General features: G+C 40.3%; 2 protein-coding genes across 3 annotated transcripts in view; both read left to right on the plus strand.

Moving 5' to 3' along the window:
- Positions 1 to 843, plus strand: part of klhdc4 (kelch domain containing 4) — a 9,510-nt gene extending 8,667 nt beyond the window's left edge. Inside the window, exon 14 of one of the 2 annotated variants that reach the window (XM_037683318.1) lies at positions 557 to 843. The gene's annotated coding sequence lies outside the window, so the exon portion shown is untranslated. The remainder of the gene's footprint in view (positions 1 to 556) is intronic. The other variant, XM_037683317.1, reaches the window with a different exon arrangement.
- A 3,670-nt stretch (positions 844 to 4,513) lies between these two features.
- Positions 4,514 to 5,300, plus strand: LOC119415966 (junctophilin-3). The gene has a single exon (XM_037683136.1). The coding sequence runs from the start codon at positions 4,908 to 4,910 to the stop codon at positions 5,298 to 5,300; it is 393 nt and encodes a 130-aa protein (XP_037539064.1). The 5' UTR covers positions 4,514 to 4,907.
- Positions 5,301 to 17,913: the final 12,613 nt, after the last annotated feature.

Below are 17,913 nucleotides of genomic sequence, written 5' to 3' on the forward strand. Positions count from 1 at the left end.
TAAGCTTTAGAAATTGTACAAGCAGAAACAGATTTTATTTTACAACACTTTCATTTTTAATTCACCGATGAGGACAACGCCCCTTCATAAAGTTGCCATGGTTACCACAAACCAGACTGTATACCATGTTTCAGTTTTGATTTTAGTAACAGTAAAGGAATGCACATCGCTCGCCACCCTTCGCTTCAGACTCGAACTTTAATGATTTTATGTTGAGGATAGATGAACCGCAGCTCATCTGTAAACCTGACACTTGTAGACATTTTTGTCCACTAAGGTAGATTATCTGTGGAAGCCATTTTTAACTGGGTTAAATCCAAAAGTTAAATCAGTTGGTGGCGAACGACCGTGGATTAAATAATCTATAAAGTTAAGAAAGCAAGAATTTAATCCAAATGTTATAAAGTCACATTGGTGCTGCTTCACAAAACCTCTTGTTCTGATCCCTTTGATCTTCCTCCCTCCTTGCAGGACATGAATAGTGACTCTGTGCCCCCGTCCCTGCAGACAGCTTGTAGCAACACGCTCACTTTGTCTGGATTTATTCTTCTTTCAGAGGACGAGGACAAACCGAAGACAGAGGACGAGGACAAACCGAAGACAAGAGGGGACATGAGGAGTATTTGAGGAAGACATAACCAGCAGGGGGTGATGGACGGAGGAGACGAGAGCAGAGACATCCTCGGTTTGATCCGTCCGTGACCCATTTTATCCTCCGTCAGAACGCTGAGCGAGGGATGAGAAGAGGCTGATGAATAATACAGAGGATGGATGGGAACGAGGCTCGTCTTGTCTCCTGCAACCTTGTTTGATTTCAGCGACGGGACAAAAAGACTTGTGAATAAAGAGATCGTACTCATCAATATAGATTCCCATTTTTCCAAACCACAAGCCAAGAATATTAGATGTTCTTAGAGGTTGGTCAGGTGGGAAAATCACAAGTTCACTGGTTGGAATCAAACCTGCAGCCAGTTGAGTCAGGATCTTAACAAACCCAATTAAAGCCACAGAGGTTACGTTTTGCCAAACAACTACCAACTTACACCAAAAAAGTCCATGCTCAATAATCCAGGTATACAACAATTTTCAGTCAGGTCATCTAGACAGTTTCTTTTTTTGCTGAAACGTTTCACCTTCCATCCAGAAGGCTTCATCAGTCAAGGAAACACACAACACAAAACTGATTCTTCCCCCAAACAGCTTACTCCAAAGTGGAACAAACCAGTAGAACTGGTTTAAGATTGTTGTTTCTGTGCCGTCTGCGTTTTAACACTTTTTCAAGCCACGAAACTCGGTTTCTGCTCAGAGCCGGCCTTAATGTCTGAAGTTAATCAGACGTGGTCAGCGATAACTGTTTATGTATGAACAGATTGCTCAGATTGTCCCTCAAAATGGCTCCTCAGAAGTCAATTTATATGACCCCGCCTCTCACATGAAGACCCCTGCGATCCGGAAACGATGAAGTGGGTAAAGATGATGGAGTTATACATTGTTTAGATAAAATCAAACTAAAATATAAAAACAATTTAAGATTGAGCATCTGTTGAAGAAACTTTTCACCCCCCGAGTTTCAAACTACGTCATTAGGCCTCAGCTTGTGTTGGGAATGACTCGGCTACTACCACTGCAAACTTGCACCTGCTTTTGCTAAGGTTATTGAGCTGTGGCGGCCATGTTGAACTTAGTTGACTCAGAAAGTGATTCAGTTGTAGACAAACATCCAAGGACAACTTTCTGCAAGTTTTATTAAAAGCCATCAAGTAGTTCACGAGATATTTCGCTAACAAACAAGTCTGATACCATCAGTTAACATCAGTGTTTCAGGCAAAGATGTGCTCTGTGTATGTGTTGAAGGTGACTCTCAGCTACTACCACATCAACATTTAGTTCATCTGTAAAACTGAGTTCTAGCCACGTTTGTGTTTCCAATGATTGGTTGGATGTGGCGGCCATCTTGAATGAGGCTGACTACAAAGTTGTAGATTTACATTTGATGATTCCTTCCTGAGAGTTTCAGTGAAATCTATCAGTCATTCATGAGATATTTTGCTAACATCCAGTTAGCAGTTGAAACTCAAAATTAAAAAAAACAAACATTTCAGGCAATCCATTAGCGCTCAGAATATAACTTTGGGATGACTCTCAGTTACTACCACACCAAATTTTAGCCTAAGTATGTTTAAAAACGGGCCATTTCTGCTCTTCTTGCTTAGCTGCAGCGGCCATCTTAAATTGGGTTAGCTTCAAAAGTTAACCAGAGAAAACACCTCACGAATGATTTTTGCTGAAAAAGCTGAAACCAGATGAAAAGGTTTCATCACTAAACTGTTGATGTGAGTTGAACAGCTGACATTCACTGAAAACAGGAAAATAAAAGCTGAACGCAGCAGAAATGTGTCCAAAAAGCCGAAATAGGTAGAGAAAGGCTTAGCAACAAAAAAGTAGCTGTAGAGGTTAAAAAAAAAAAAAAAGCTGAAAGCACAAGAGGCTGAAAGGAGCATAAAAAGTAGGAATTGGCAACAAAAAGGCTAAAATGAGCAGATAATGCCTAAGGAGTAGCTACAGTAGAGAAAATAAATTTAACAGAAGCTAAAAGGAGAAGAAAAGGCTGAAATTAGCAGAAGCTGAAATGAGCATATAGGAGCTGAAGGACTCAGCTAAAGAAAACAACTAGAACAACATCTGAAATGAGCTTGAAGTAGCTAAAGAAAACTGAACTAGAACAACAGCTAAGCAAAGCAGCTAAAGAAAACAGCTAGAACAACAGCTGAAATAAGTTCAAAGTAGCTAAAGAAAATTGAAGAACAATAGATGAAATGAGCTCCAAGCAGCTAAAGAAAACAACTAGAACAACAGCTGAAATGAACTCAAAGCAGCTAAAGAAAACTGAACTAGAACAAGGGCTGAAATGAGCTCAAAGCAGCTAAAAAAACAACTAGAACAACAGCTGAAATGAACTCAAATCAGCTAAAGAAAACTGAACTAGAACAACAGCTGAAATGAGCTCAAAGCAGCTAAAAAAACTGAACTAGAACAACAGCTGAAATGAGCTCAAAGCAGCCAAAGGAAACAACTAGAACAACAGCTAAATTAGCTTAAAGCAGCTAAAGAAAACTGAACTAGACCAACAGTTGAAATGAGCTCAAAGCAGCTAAAGAAAACTGAACTAGAACAACAGCTGAAATGAGCTCAAAGCATCTAATGAAAACAACTAGAACAGCAGCTGAAATGAGCTCAAAGAAACTAAAGAAAACTGAAGAACAACAGATGAAATTAGCTCAAAGCAGCTAAAGAAAACAACTAGAACAGCTGAAATGAGCTCAAAGCAGCTAAAGAAAACGGAATTAGAACAACAGCTGAAATGAGCAGTAAAATAGAGCTCCATTCATTTTGAAAGAGAAAAACATGACAAAGCTTAATTATTTCAAAATATATTTTATTATTTTAAAAAATAAAAACTGTGCAAAAACCAAAAGTCCTAGCAGGAATGTCCAAAATGAGCCGAACATTCTGAATTATGAATTGTTGAAATGGCACAAAACGTACAGAATTAAAATCAATTGTGTGGAAGCTGTAGATAAAATCCCTCATTGAGCTGTAGATTTAATGATTCCTTCCAGACTTTCATTAAAATCTGACCAGTGGCTCACTAAATATTTTGCTAACAGACACAGGTAAAAACATCACAGTTTCATTTTTGGTGCTATAAAATAACAGGTGATGTTACAGATAAAAAACAATCCACAGGTGAGGCAGAAGGCCTCTGTCTCTTTAAAAGCTGGATGGTGCTACTGAGGAGAGCAGAGCGGAGGGGGTGGGGGAGTAGCTGCAGTGGAACAGTCCTCTCTAATGAACAGGTTTTCTGAGGCAGAAGAGACCTGAGAGCCAGGCAGCAGGAGGCGAGGCAGGCTGTGCGTCAGCCGGAGCTCCACAGGGAAACATGGAGGCGAGCAGGAGCAGACAGAGTGCAGAGAAATGATGCTCCATCAAACCGCCGACCTGAAGGCAGCGCGCGCAGAAGATAAACCACTTATGGACCCAGTGGATTAAAGACCTGCAGAGAGAGGGAGAGGAGAGCAGAAATTAATCTGTTCACTTGTTTATTTTCAGTGTGTGTGTCTGCAGGAGGAAGGAGACTGCATTGCTGCTCCATCGCCGAACGGAGGATAAAAAAACAGCAACATCTTGTAGGGTTTTTTTTCTGACGTTTTTACTCCCTCTGCTTTTTGCATGTATGAGCACAGCACATATATGTGACGGTGATGGAGAGGTTCAAAGTGATCACTGAGTCTGACGGATAATCATTTTTGTTTTATGCGGAGGGCCCTCGCTGGTGATTTAAGGGTTGCAGGGAGCTACTCAGCTCTGCACCCCAGAGAGGTGGAGGCATCATCAAGTAGGAGGCAGGAGGATAAGTGGGCCTGAGCGAGGAGCAGGAGAGAGTAGGAGGAAGAGTCAGCGTCGACGACTGTGTAGGAGGCCGGCGGAGCTGCCTGATGGTCGAAACTCCAGCTCAGGAAGAATAATGGCAGCTTCAGGCCCTGCTTTGCTCCTCGGTCAACTGCAGGAGCTACACAGAAGCTGAAGCTCGTGCGAGCCCGCTGGGAGAATGGTGTGAACGCCTCGCCACTGTTCCCCCTGACGCAGCAGTGAGGGCCCACGTTTCGTAGTTCTCCTTCTACTGCTCTGATCTTGTTGGAAACCAGAGGTGGCATTTGTCAGTTTGTGTGGGAGTTCTCTCCCTCCCACTCCTGCCTCCTCACCCCTCACCTCTCCAACCTGCAGGCTCGGCTCCGTGGGTTGCCCGTACAATCAAACTGTCCTTCTTTTCGCTCCCTTTCTTTTCTTTTTCTTTTCTTTTTCTTTTTGTTGAGGCTTCAGGGGAATTGCCAAGACCTGTTACATGCATGTCCACTGGCGGCAGGTTCAACTTTGACGATGGGGGGTCATACTGCGGAGGGTGGGAGGAGGGCAAGGCGCATGGCTTTGGGATCTGTACTGGACCCAAGGGCCAGGGCGAGTACTGCGGCTCCTGGGCCCACGGATTTGAACTGCTGGGCGTCTACACGTGGCCCAGCGGGAACACCTACCAGGGCACCTGGGCACAGGGGAAGAGACATGGCCTGGGGGTGGAGAACAAAGGCCGGTGGGTGTACAAGGGTGAGTGGACGCACGGCTTCAAAGGACGCTATGGTGTCCGGGAGAGCACCGGGACGAGCGGGAAGTACGAGGGGACATGGAACAACGGGCTGCAGGACGGATATGGGACCGAGACGTACTCAGATGGAGGTAAGAACTAGAGGACAGATGCACTGTGGGTGTTTTGATGGTTTGTGGGTGAACGCATGTGACGATGTGTGAATTTTAGACATCTTAGAGTGATTGACAGGCCGCATCCAGACGCGCAGTGGGAGGAATGTCTTTACGAGTCTTTTCGGGTCCTCTCCTGTCCCACGACTCACACAGAAACAAGAGGTTATTTCAGGGCAGCTTTGGAATTCAAATTTAATATCAACGACCCATCCATCCATTTTCTTTAGCTATTTCTCCTTTGTGGGTCACAGAGAGCTGGTGTCTGTCTCCAGCAGTCACTGTGCGAGAGACGAGGGACACCTGGACAGGTCTTGTGTCCATCGCAGGGACTCATAGACTCACAATCATTCACGCTCTCACTCACACTGAGGAACAATTTAGAGTCACCACTTTACCGGAGTACCCGGAAAAAACCCATGAGGAGAACATAACTCCACCCAGACAGGCAGAGCGGTGACAGCTTTAACCACTGCACCACCGTGCCGTCCCAAACCTCAACTACATTTATTTAAAATATTTTTTCCAAAGAAACATAAACCCTCGGCTTGGCTGCACAAGAAAACATTGCAGAGGTCTTCAATTCCGGTCGAGATTCAGCCGAAATAGTCGAGGGCAAAAATTAGAGAAACAAACACAGAGTGCTGAATGACAGCTGAACACTGCTGAAGAAGCTGAAATGGAGTTGTCATGCTAAAAGAATCAGAAGACTAATTAAAAGTAGCTAAACGGAAACTAAAGGTAGTAAAACATAAGCTAAAGGATAGCTAAAAGTAGCTAAATGTAACTAAAATTATCAAAACGTGCTAAAAGTAGCAGAAAGGGGGCTACAAACTCAAATTAGCTTAAAAAGAACAGCTAGTAGCTGAAGCAGATTTCAAGAGGAACAATGTTTTTAAAAGAGGTAAAGAGATGTTAGTTATCATGTGAGAAAATATAATCTTTTTTGGAAAGTATAAAAGTTAAGAGAGGCCAGACTGAGATGGTTTGGACATAAGAGGAGGGACAGTGGGTATGGTAAAATGATGTTAGAAATGCAGCTTCTAGGAAAAAGAGGAGATATATGGATGCAGTTAGAGAGAACATGGAGGCACCGTAGTTGGAATGAGGACAGAGGACACAGAGGACAAAGACCAGCTATGTTATATGGTCTGGAGACAGAGACATGGACAAAAATACAGGAGAAAGAATTGGAAGTGGCAGAAAGGAAGATGTTGAGGTTCTTCTTAGGAGTGACAAGGATAAGATCAAGAATGAGATCATCAGAGGTACAGCACAGGTGGAAACACTGGGAGATAAAGTTAGAGAGACCAGACTGAGGTGGTTTGGACATGTCCAGTGGAGGGACAGTGGTATACTGGTAGAAGGATGTTAGAAATGCAGCTGCCAGGAAAAGGACAAAGGAGATATATGGATGCAGTTAGAGAGGACATGGAGGTAGTTGGAGCGAGGACAGAGGATGCAGAGGACAGAGTGAGGTGGAGGAGGATGATTCGCTGTGGTGACCCCTGAAGAGAGAAAAGCCGACAGAAGAAGAAGAAGAAGAAGCTTCTCCTGAAGATTGAGTTGGGACCGATTATCAAGCATCAACTCCGGGGGCTCAACATGATCTAAAAACGTTCTTTCGGCTGCTCCTTCTGCAGGAGCCGCCACAGCGAGCCGACCTGCATGAAAGATTTGTTTTATGCTAGATGCATTTCCTGCTCTCACCACAGAGGTACAGAAATAAAATAATGTGTTTTTCGCATTACAACTTGTAAAATCAGGTTTCTATGGACAATCATTGTTTACCTGGCCTGAATACTTCAACCACCAGCACTTTGTGTTGTGAGTTCCTGTCCCGGCTCTTTTGGGGGCCGTGCATTGAAAGGTGAACCAGCGGCCCAAACGGACCCAGGTGACCCTGGCTGGGTCAGTTTAATGGGTAGAGACATGTGGATGCTTTAGTTTTTGGACCGTGAAGGTACCACGGTAGCTCAGTGTTTGACATTAAATGTAAAGCTTGATGTGTAACCAAACACACGGACCTGTTGGTCAGAATCACCCAGAGTTTATTGGACACAACACATTTTAATGAACGTTGAAATTAAAATACAGAAATGTTGGAGCACAGTCAGAAAGTAAACGCTTGCTACAGTTTTTATTTATTCTTTTCATTTTAAAATTGTCACTGACGTAACTCGGGCATCTAAGTCACATGTTTACCTTAACTTGATATAAAACATAGCATAAAACAAGATTCGGCTGATGTAAAAGTCTCGGTTGCTTGGAACAATTCGTCTCCCTCTGCATGAACAGCAAACATTTTAATTTTGTGTAAAGTTTGTTTCATTATTTTAAAACTTAAATGCTTCCATTTTACAGTGATGGTTCACTTATAAATTGTTAATTAATAGTTATCAGTGCAGTTACGAATTAAACTGAAAACATTTACTAAACTATGAATTAGCATTTATATTCTCACTTGTATGTTCCCAAAATAATGAACCAACATTCACTCTTCATTTGTTAACTGCATTTTTTAAAATATAAATTAGATTTTAATTATTAAACGTTCAATCAGTAAGTTAAATACATACTGTATAAGTATTTGTAGATATGTTTGTTTGGTCATTAAAAAGTTCTTTAGTTTGCGGAGAAATAAATAAACACTACAACTATAGCTAAAAAAAAACCAGAACAAATAACGTATTTTTCGAATTATAAGGTGCATTAAGCAAAACTAAAACATTTTGACAGATTTTTGAGCACCATGTACCACATTCATTCATTTAACCTTTATTTACAGGTTAATTCGAGTGAGCCTCGGGGACTCATTTACAAGAGAGACCTGATAAAATCACTTTGAGGTCCGTAAGCACAACCAGAATTAACACATAATGCTCACTGGTGATTTTTGAGAAAATTTAAGGATTTTAAATTTGCCTTATAGTCTGAAAAATACGGTAAATCACAGCATTTGATCTTAGCAGACAGTCAACCTGCTTTATTTTTATTTCATATATCTTCTTATTAACAGTTTATAAAGTGTTAACAAACGCTCTAATATCACATTTATAAAGAATAAATTATAGTTTTACAAAGGAACGCTGATTGTAAAGTGGTACTTTAATGACGTATTTTCTGATGGATAGTTTATTTATGTCTCATCATTTGAGTTAAATATTCAGAAGTACTGAGTATTAATTAAACAAATCCACTGGAAATTGATAACAAGTTCAAATACTGGAAGTGGAGAGCACACACCTCCACTAAGACCCTCCCTCACGCAGTAACTTTAAAACAATCCTGGATCCGGATGGTGATCCGGATCACCACCAAACCTCTTTAAGTGACAACCTCAACGTCTCCTGACACGTTCATGAAAATCCCTCCAGAACGTTTTGATCAGACGGACTGTGGAACCAACGCTACCGAAAACAGAACCTCCTTGGCTGAGGTAATAAATGAACACAACTAGAATTTTCCTAGAACATTAAAGGAGTGACTCTCAGCTACTACCACACCCAGTTTTAGCTTGACTCCACTGAGTTGTAGCCATTTTAGTGTTTGTGAAGGCTCGTTAGCTGTTTTGAATCCACCAAAGGTTAATTAGTTTTACACAATTATCCAGTGATTACTTCCTGAAAGTTCATTTACAGTTTATCCAGTAGTTCACAATATATTTTACATACAAACACACACAAGCAGTATGACTGCCAGCCTTCCATGGTGACAGGCGATAATAAAACTTGTATTTGACCATAAAAACATTATTTCCATCTCTTAATCAGCCACTTGATGCCTAATGCATATTTGTTCACAGTTTTTCGTTGATACGATATAAAACTTTTGTAATGATCATTTTATAAAAATAGTTTCACCGTGCTTGTTTTTTTTTAAATATTTTTTCAATAGATTGCCATAAAAGTACAATAATTCACCTGAAGGACATTCGTTTGTGAACCGATTTGAATCAACATGAAATCGGATTCGATTCACCGTTAACGAAACACGCTTCTAAAACCAGAAACGCGCTCCGACATAAAAGCACTGCTCGCAGAACGGCAGCTAAAGCCTCGTTACGTAAGTCTACAACCGCAGGCCGTCTCCGTGCACGGCAGAAAGAGCCCATCCTGATCGCCTCGCTCAAACCGCAGACCTGCTCGTGGGCTTGAGTTGGGTCAGAACAGCAGAGGTCAGCACGATAAATGAGCAGTCAGGTGGGCTGGATGGAAGAACCAACAGACGCACGCAACCAATGCAACGGTTAGATAATGAAAAGATGCATGGCTCGCCGGATGATTATTCTGATGATTATAGGAGATACCCTCTAATCAGATGAGGAGATCATTACAGAGGGAACGGGACAGACAAATATGGCCGTGTTGGACCCACACATGATAAGCAGCCAGTGTTTCAGCTCCACAGTGTCCTGATAAAACCACTTCTTTCTATAAATATGAGATCATAACTCTGTTTGGTATCAAAGCCCCTTAAATAGATCAAGTCGTCTTCAGCAAGACGAAAGGTCCAGCGTTCTTTAAAGGAATGCATGTCGCCCGCCAGCTTCCATGCTGGAAATCTAAAGAAAGAATCTGTTACGAGAAATGGTGCGTTTGTTCAAATCTCAGCTACGGAACTAAATTTTAGCTCAGTATCTGTAAAACAGGCTAAATCATAGCCAGTTTTGTCGTATATGTTAGTTGGCTGTGGCGGCCATCTTGAACTGGGTTGACTCTGTAGCTGTACGTCCCGTATGACTTTCTGTGAGTTACATTAAAATCTGCCCATGTTCATGAGATATTTAGCTAACAGACAGATGCATTTGACTCCAATAGTTAGAGTCACGGTGTGTTGCGTTTGGGATGACTCTCAACTACCACATCAAACACGGCTTCTGTAAAGCCGGCTACATTAAAGCCAGTTTTGTGTTTGTAAAGATTGTTTTTTTTTCAAATCTGTCCATCAATTCATGAGATGTTTTTCTAACAAACAAACGTGCACAGACATGAGCAGAAACATTGTCTCCCCGTTGTCTTCTGCTGTGAGCTGTAAAAGGGCCCAGATGATAAAAACTTCCAAAGAGACAATGTACTTCTGTCAGCGATACAAGACGAACATGATTTGGAAGTTATGGATCGTTTGTTGGGCGGCACGGTGGTGCAGTTGGTAAAGCTGCCGCCTCTCAGCAAGTAGGTTGCCCTGGTCCAAATCCCAGCCGGGGGGTGGGGGGGGGGGGGGGGGGGGGGGCTTTCTGGGTGGAGTTTGCATCTTCTCTCCGTGCATGCGCAGATTTTTTCCAGGTACTCCAGTTTCCTCCCACAGACCAAAAACATGCATGTTAGGCTGATTGGTAACTCTAAATTGTTCCTAGGTGTGAGTGAGAGAGTGAATGGTTGTTTGTCTCGTTTGTCTCTATGTGTCCCTGCGATGGACTGGAGACCTGTCCAGGGTGTCCCCCGCCTCTCACACAGTGATAGATGGACAGAACCCTCCGTTCGACTCTTGCCACGACTTCTGCAGACTCTCTTGTGCTCTGTTGAACTTGTGATCTGCCATATCGTTTATTAAACCTCCACAAAAGACAATTCTCTCGTTAAATTACCGAGCCGGCCATTATTTAGAAAATGGCTCCTGCCAGAAGCATCGTCTTGTAGCTCCTGCTGTCGGTGGTAACGAAGAAAAAGCCTTTAAATTTGATACATTTTGTCATTTTACCTATTTTTCTGAGTTCCTTCTTTATTTTATAGGAGTTTAGCCTTATCAGGGCAGTTTTTACAACATTAATGTTAAACATTTGTTTGTATTTGTACACCGTGCATGCAGTGAGAAATTGGAAGATTTTGAACGAATTATGGTCTGCACATTTTTATAAACATATTTAACTCGTGTATTTCTGTACAAACAATAAAAAAAAATGTGTGCTTTAGGTTTTTTAAATATGTTTGAGCTTCTCTTGCATGGAGAGGCCTTGTCGCCTAATGCTACGTCTGACTCCAGTATGATAGAATGCTGTTTTATTGGGACGTTGTTGAGTTGGACTACCTTTAAAAGGTTTTGGAGAATTTGTCTGATTCTGAAGATGCCTCAGAAACCGTCAGCTGATTTCGCCCTGAAAACACGCCCCATGCAGCAGTTTGTGGAAGCTCATCCTCTGTCTTCGCTGCTTCCTCTCCTACACACTCACTTCTGTCCTCTCCTCCCACCTCCCTCCTTCCTCCATCGCTCCACCGAGCTGCTCTGTACAGTAGGGTTTCCATAGCAACGCTTACCGACGTGCAGCAGGTCGTCGTGTCAGGAGGGACCGGAGTGTTCCTCGCCGCTATTGGCCGCCTGGCCGCCTCTCCCAGGCTGCGATTGGCTGAGCGGGCCTTCCGGGGGCTGACGGCGTCTACTGAGATGAGGAGCTAAGCTGAGCGATTACTGAGCGCTCAACCAGAGGAGGAGAGAAACGAAAAGACGGCTCACGTTCAGTAATCACTTTAGTGAGAAACGGAGTCACAAAGAGAGATAACAGCTGTCAGCGAGTACAACAATCAGAGCTGCGAGAGATTACAGCAACCTGAGGGCTAATATCCCAACGTCAAAACACACAGAAGCTCAGCTGTAACGTCACAAATGGTCCGAGGGCGAAGAAAAGAGGAGAGAGTGTTTATATCAGCGCAGACACTCAGAAAACAGATTCTTGAAGTTTTCAGGCTGCGACCTCCAATGTGACCAAGACTTTCAGCCCAATGTTGGCTCAACAAGACCAAAACAAGCTGTGTGGCCATGTCCTCCGTCCCTGAGGAATTTGAACAGTGAATATAGTTTTGGAGATAATTTTCTGGACTGGAACTGAACAGAGAACGAGAGTAAACCTAAATATTTTTGGAGCAAGATGTTCAGGCGGGTAGAGCTGCTGCCTCTCAGCGAGCAGGTCCCTGGTTCAAACCCCAGTCCGGGGGCCTTTCTGGCTGGAGTTTGCAGGTTCTCTCCGTGCATGCGTGGGTTTTCTCCGGGTACTCCAGTTTCCTCCCACAGACCAAAAACGTGCATGTTAGGCTGATTGGTAACTCTAAATTGTCCCTAGGTGTGAGTGAGAGAGTGAATGGTTGTTTGTCTCGTTTGTCTCTATGTGGCCCTGTGATGGACTTGCGACCCATCCAGGGTGTACCCCGCCCCTCGCACAGTGATTGCTGGACATGGGCACCGGCGACCCCCGTGACCCAAAATGGAATAAGCGGGTAAAGATAATGGATGGATGTTCAGGCGGGTAGAAGTTACACTGTGGAGAAGAACAGAGCAAGGTTTTTATTTCTTGTCCGACGCAGAGCAGAGTGATCTAGTGAGTACGGTGGTCCTGAGGTGTAAATTAACAACATGTGAAAAAACGGAATTAAATTAAAAAAACACAACAGCATTTGAACAAAACATTAAGCCAAAGCGGAAGTGGCCAAAGCGGAAGTGGCCAATGCGGAAGTGGCCAATGCAGAAGTGGCCAAAGCGGAAGTGGCCAATGCGGAAGTGGCCAATGCGGAAGTGGCCGGAATCACATTTGAAAAAACAGACCTCATTGTTCTGATGTTCTATGTTGTTAATAAAGTAAAAAATAAAATTAAAAAAAGAAACCACCACTTATGGTTTGGCTTAATGTAATTCTGTTTTCTCAAATGTAATTCCTTTGTTTCAAATGTGATTCCGGCCACTTCCGCTTTGGCTTAATGTAATTCTGATTTGTTCAAATATAATAACCTTTCTTTCAAATTTTGTTGTGTTTTTTTCAAATTTTATTTAGTTTTTTTGAAATGTAATACTGTTTTGTCAAACGTTGTTCATTTACACTTCAGGGCCACCATAAGTTGAGTGTAGGGAGCCATTTTATTGACAGAGACAGGGGGTGCCAATGGTGGCGTTGACCTCTATAGATTAATCTTTGGCCACTTCAATCATTTGAGGAAATGCAAAACAAAAACTAGAAAGCATAGTTTCCTCAAATGATTGAAGTGGACAGTTTTGTATATGGTGGTGGCCATCTTGGATTTTATATGACAATCCAAATTTTCTAATATGACCTTACTTACACCAAGATGCAGCCACACACCAAAATGGAATGTGGTGTGTTGCTTATTTGTGATGTTATCCATATCACAAGGTTTACATATATACATATATGATGGCATCCATCTTGGATTTGGACCTGGCAAACCAATTTTCGTAACCTGTTTACACCTCGGTGTAGCCACACATCAAAGTGGAAGTCGGTCTCACGCTCATTTTTCAAGGTATCATGGTCACAGCATGCACAGATGCAGGGAGGGTATATTTCCAATTCTCCCTCTTCTCTCCACAGCATGGGACAATAAAACAAGCCCATTTTAGCTGTAATTTTGGGCAAAAAGTACAAATTAAAAACTTTACACATATCCCTTAAAAGTGTCTTAGTCATGCAAACAATGTGACAGTTTGTCTCTATATTGCCATTTGAAATGTTTTTTTTTATATACATGTATATTTATATATTAAAAAGAACGTCTCATTGCTCATACAATAAAAACAGACTGCTCCATCAGCCTCTGGTTGATCATAAAAAGACAAAAATGGAAAAAGAACGACTGACGTTTTGGTTAAACTTTTCTGTCCCTTCATAAAATCAAGTCCCAGATGCAATGGTTTCTATTCATAAGTTCCACTTGCAATTTTTTAGGCACCAAAATTTAATAAAAGTAAAGAAGAAGTAGGCCCCTCCAGGGGTTGCTTTAGTAGATTATGCACCGTAGTTTAATCTGACACACAAGAACTCCTCATGACAAAATCACAGCCTAAAATTATTCCAGCTCACTGTAACATGAAAAATGATATTTCTGTCCCACATCTTGATGAAAGCCACGCAGGTAAAAGGAAGAATTTACTGGAAAACAAAGCAACTGTGGTTGCCTCTATTTTAAAGACACAATGACACAGTATGTAGTGATGTTGTACACATCTTATATTTAACTGTCAAAAACTTTTTTTTTAATGATAAATTGCAAATACTTCTAGATATGAGGTGGTATGAAGTCCTGACAATATAATAACTATGAGCAATATTATATCAATAAACCTATATATATATATATATATATATATATATATATATTTTTTTTTTTTTTTAACCAGAATGCCAATTTTATTACTACTGCCTAAATAATGTCACATTTTGTGTAATAATGATACAACAGTGTTTTGTCTACATTTTACACAGAAACTTTACTTCCCATCTCTCACCATTACTGTAACATTAAAGTATGACATGCTACACAAGTCAAATAAGGCCAGAAACTTTACTATAGCTGTTGTTCTTCTTTTGACTGCTCCCTTCTTCAGAGGTCATCACTGTTTTTATGTCGGATGACCTTCCTGATGAAACCTGGGCTCGAACCCAGAGCCACGATTCTGACCACTGAACTATCGAAGCCTCACTTTAGTAAAACTTTTTATACACACTAAAATCTTCTGGTTTAAAAAGAACCTAATCTGTATTTTCCAATCTTAAGTACAAACAGGAAATGATTAAAATATGGTCAATTATGACTGATATGGTAAATGGACAGACTTTATAACAAACCAGGCTTCTCAAGGGGCTTTATGACACAGTCTGCCTGCGTTTATCCATCCACACACATTCACACATCACTCCTACATTTCTGTAAGCTAACCTGAATAACAGATCACATTCACACACCAACAAGACACATCAGAGGCAATGAGGGGTTCAGAGATTTTTCCAGGGACACCTGGACATGTGACAGATTATTCTGAGGTTCATTTGTTGTTGTATTTCAGACATCACCAAAATAAAAGCTCAAGTTTTTGTCCATGTCCTGCTAAAGGCCCACCCCTCCTGAGGACGATGGAGACTTGTCAGGGGAAGATTTGTCTCTTTGTGCTGCTTCTTGGGCTGAACGATGACTTCATTCTTTTCTGGTTGATCCTCTTAAGCACTTTGCTCGGGGCAGAAATGATCCTCATCTCTCAGGAATCTGCAGCTCCGCAGGCCCGCCCCTGTTTTTCTCCTGAAGTTACGTCGACAGGTCTTTCTCCTCGTGTCCCTGCAGGTTTAACGGTTGGTGCTCAGTTTTCTGACGCTCCTGTTGAACGTTGACCCATCGGTGGAGATTTGAAGCATTCAACTTCCCCGAGTCTGAAAGCTGGAAACATAAACATTAGCTGAGATTGTATGGATGTGACGAAACTGAATTTTCTACCCAAGTTGGAGAGTTTTAGTACTGAAGAGGTTTATTTCTTATATTTCGGTTCTTGTTTCTGTCATCAGTTGAAGTAAACGACTGCAGAATCAGACTTCAAGAGGTCGTTCACAGCTGAGATGTTTGGTCTTGAACCTAAAGTTAAAGTTTAAAGTGAACAGAGCACACGTTACTTTACTGCCTTAGCATGAGAACTAACAAATGATAAAGATACAAAACTAAATTATGATTAGCAGAACAAACAACAAATACACTGTAGATAGACAAAAATATATAAATTATTACACAAGAGTACATCTTTTAATAAAAAAGTGGCAATTGTTTAAAAATTGTGAGAAAAAAACCCCACACAAGCTAAAAAATGTTTTGACCACATTAGAAAAGGTTTTTGCAAAGTTACTTTGAAATTATTATTTTTCATTCTTTTTGTCTGTTTCAACCCTACTCTAAAAATAACCTTTACTTTATTGATTTGTTTACATTTATTAATTGGGTTATTGAATTTTTTGGGCACTTTTTACCTTCTATATTTTTGCCTTATGTATTTGTTCATATTCATGTTTTGGCATAAATTTCTCGTTTTGGTCCGTTTGAACCCTCAACACCATCACAGTCGCAGATGGAGCCCAGGTGTGCAGACAGAAACAAGGAACAAGCATTAAACAAAAGCCTCACACGGCAGCAAACTTACAGACTCTCTGAAGAACCACAAAAGGACCTGAGACTTGTAGCGTTAAAACTAATGAAGCCCTGCTGAGGTGGTGACGGCCAGAAGCTGAATATACACAGTAGAGCCGGGACAATGAGGTGTTGGAGACACCTGAACTGATTACAGACTGGGAACAGGTGAGGGTGTCAGGCTGACTGAGGAGGAGCTGCCTGATGAGAAATGAGAGACGGTACAGGAAACACAAGAAAGAAACAAAATGATATTATCTGGATACTACAGATAAGAAGACACAAGTCAACAAACAAGAACCCCAGGACACAAAACAATAAAACATAACAACCACAAAGGGGATAAATGTAAAAATAAACTCAAGGAACTACTAAATAAGTAAATGAAATACACAGATCTTGACAGATACCTGCAGAAAGATATGGGGGGGCTGTTTGTAAAGTTACACAGTCAAAAATTAACAGCAATATTTTAGGTGTAATTATCTTTTAATAAGAAAAAAAGTTTTTTTTTAAGTCATATTTTCACCATGTTATTCATACATTTATAAATGTCACAGTTCCAAACTAAATATTTAATTTACAAACTAAATACTTAACTTGCAAGTTAAATATTTAGTCAGTAAGCTAAATATTTAGTTCCACACTATTTTTTTAGTTTACAAACTAAATGTTTATGTACAAGATAAATGTTTAATTTACAAACTAAATACTTAACTTACAAGTTAAATATTTAGTCAGTAAGCTAAATATTTAGTTCCACACTAATTTTTTAGTTTACAAACTAAATGTTTATGTACAAGATAAATGTTTAATTTACAAACTAAATACTTAACTTGCAAGTTAAATATTTAGTCAGTAAGCTAAATATTTAGTTCCACACTATTTTTTTAGTTTACCAACTAAACGTTTATGTACAAGATAAATGTTTAATTTAAAAACAAAATATTTAACTTGCAAGTTAAATATTTAGTTAGTGAACTAAATATTTAGGAGTAAATTAAATATTTAATTTCCAAGGTAAATATTTAATTTGCAACTAAATATTTAGTTCACTAACTAAATATTTGTCTTGCAAGTAAAAATTTAGTTAGTGAACTGACTATTTAGCTTGTAAATTAAATATTTTATTTACAAGCTAAATATTTAATTTAATAATTAAATATTTAACTTGCAAGTTAAATATTTAGTTAAAAAATTAAACATTTATCTTGGACATAAACATTTAGTTTGTAAATTAAATATTTAGCTTGCTAACTAAATATTTAACTAGCAAGTTAAGTATTTAGTTGGCAAAGTAAATATTTAGCTTGTAAATTAAATATTTATTTTGGAACTATGACATTTGTAAATGTATGAATAACATGGTAAAAATATGACTTTGAAAAATAGGCCTATTTTTTTTCTTATGAAAGGCTCAACAAACCAAAATATTTCTGTTCATATTTGACTGCGTAACTTTACAAACGGCACCCCATACAAGCATCATCAGGCTTTTATTTTGTGTTTTTCTTCTTGTAAAATATATATTTTTTCCATAGCATGCAGTGCTTTCTCCCTTTTCTTTCTCCGACTCATGCAGACGAGCGTTTGGTGATGCAGTTTCCTGTCGTCAGTATGAATCTTATCCGTGCTGCAGCAGAACTCTTCTCTGCACAGTTTAATGATTTATTTACAGGATGGTTTGCTTCTTAGTGAACCCACATTGCAAACCTCC

The sequence above is a fragment of the Nematolebias whitei genome, chromosome 10, assembly GCF_014905685.2.
Source record: "Nematolebias whitei isolate Nwh7 chromosome 10, NemWhi1, whole genome shotgun sequence".
Lineage (NCBI taxonomy): Eukaryota > Metazoa > Chordata > Actinopteri > Cyprinodontiformes > Rivulidae > Nematolebias > Nematolebias whitei.

Bases quoted from the DNA above. Each gene is read 5' to 3' on its own strand.
- LOC119415966 (XM_037683136.1), top strand. From the start codon at position 4,908: ATGTCCACTGGCGGCAGGTTCAACTTTGACGATGGGGGGTCATACTGC.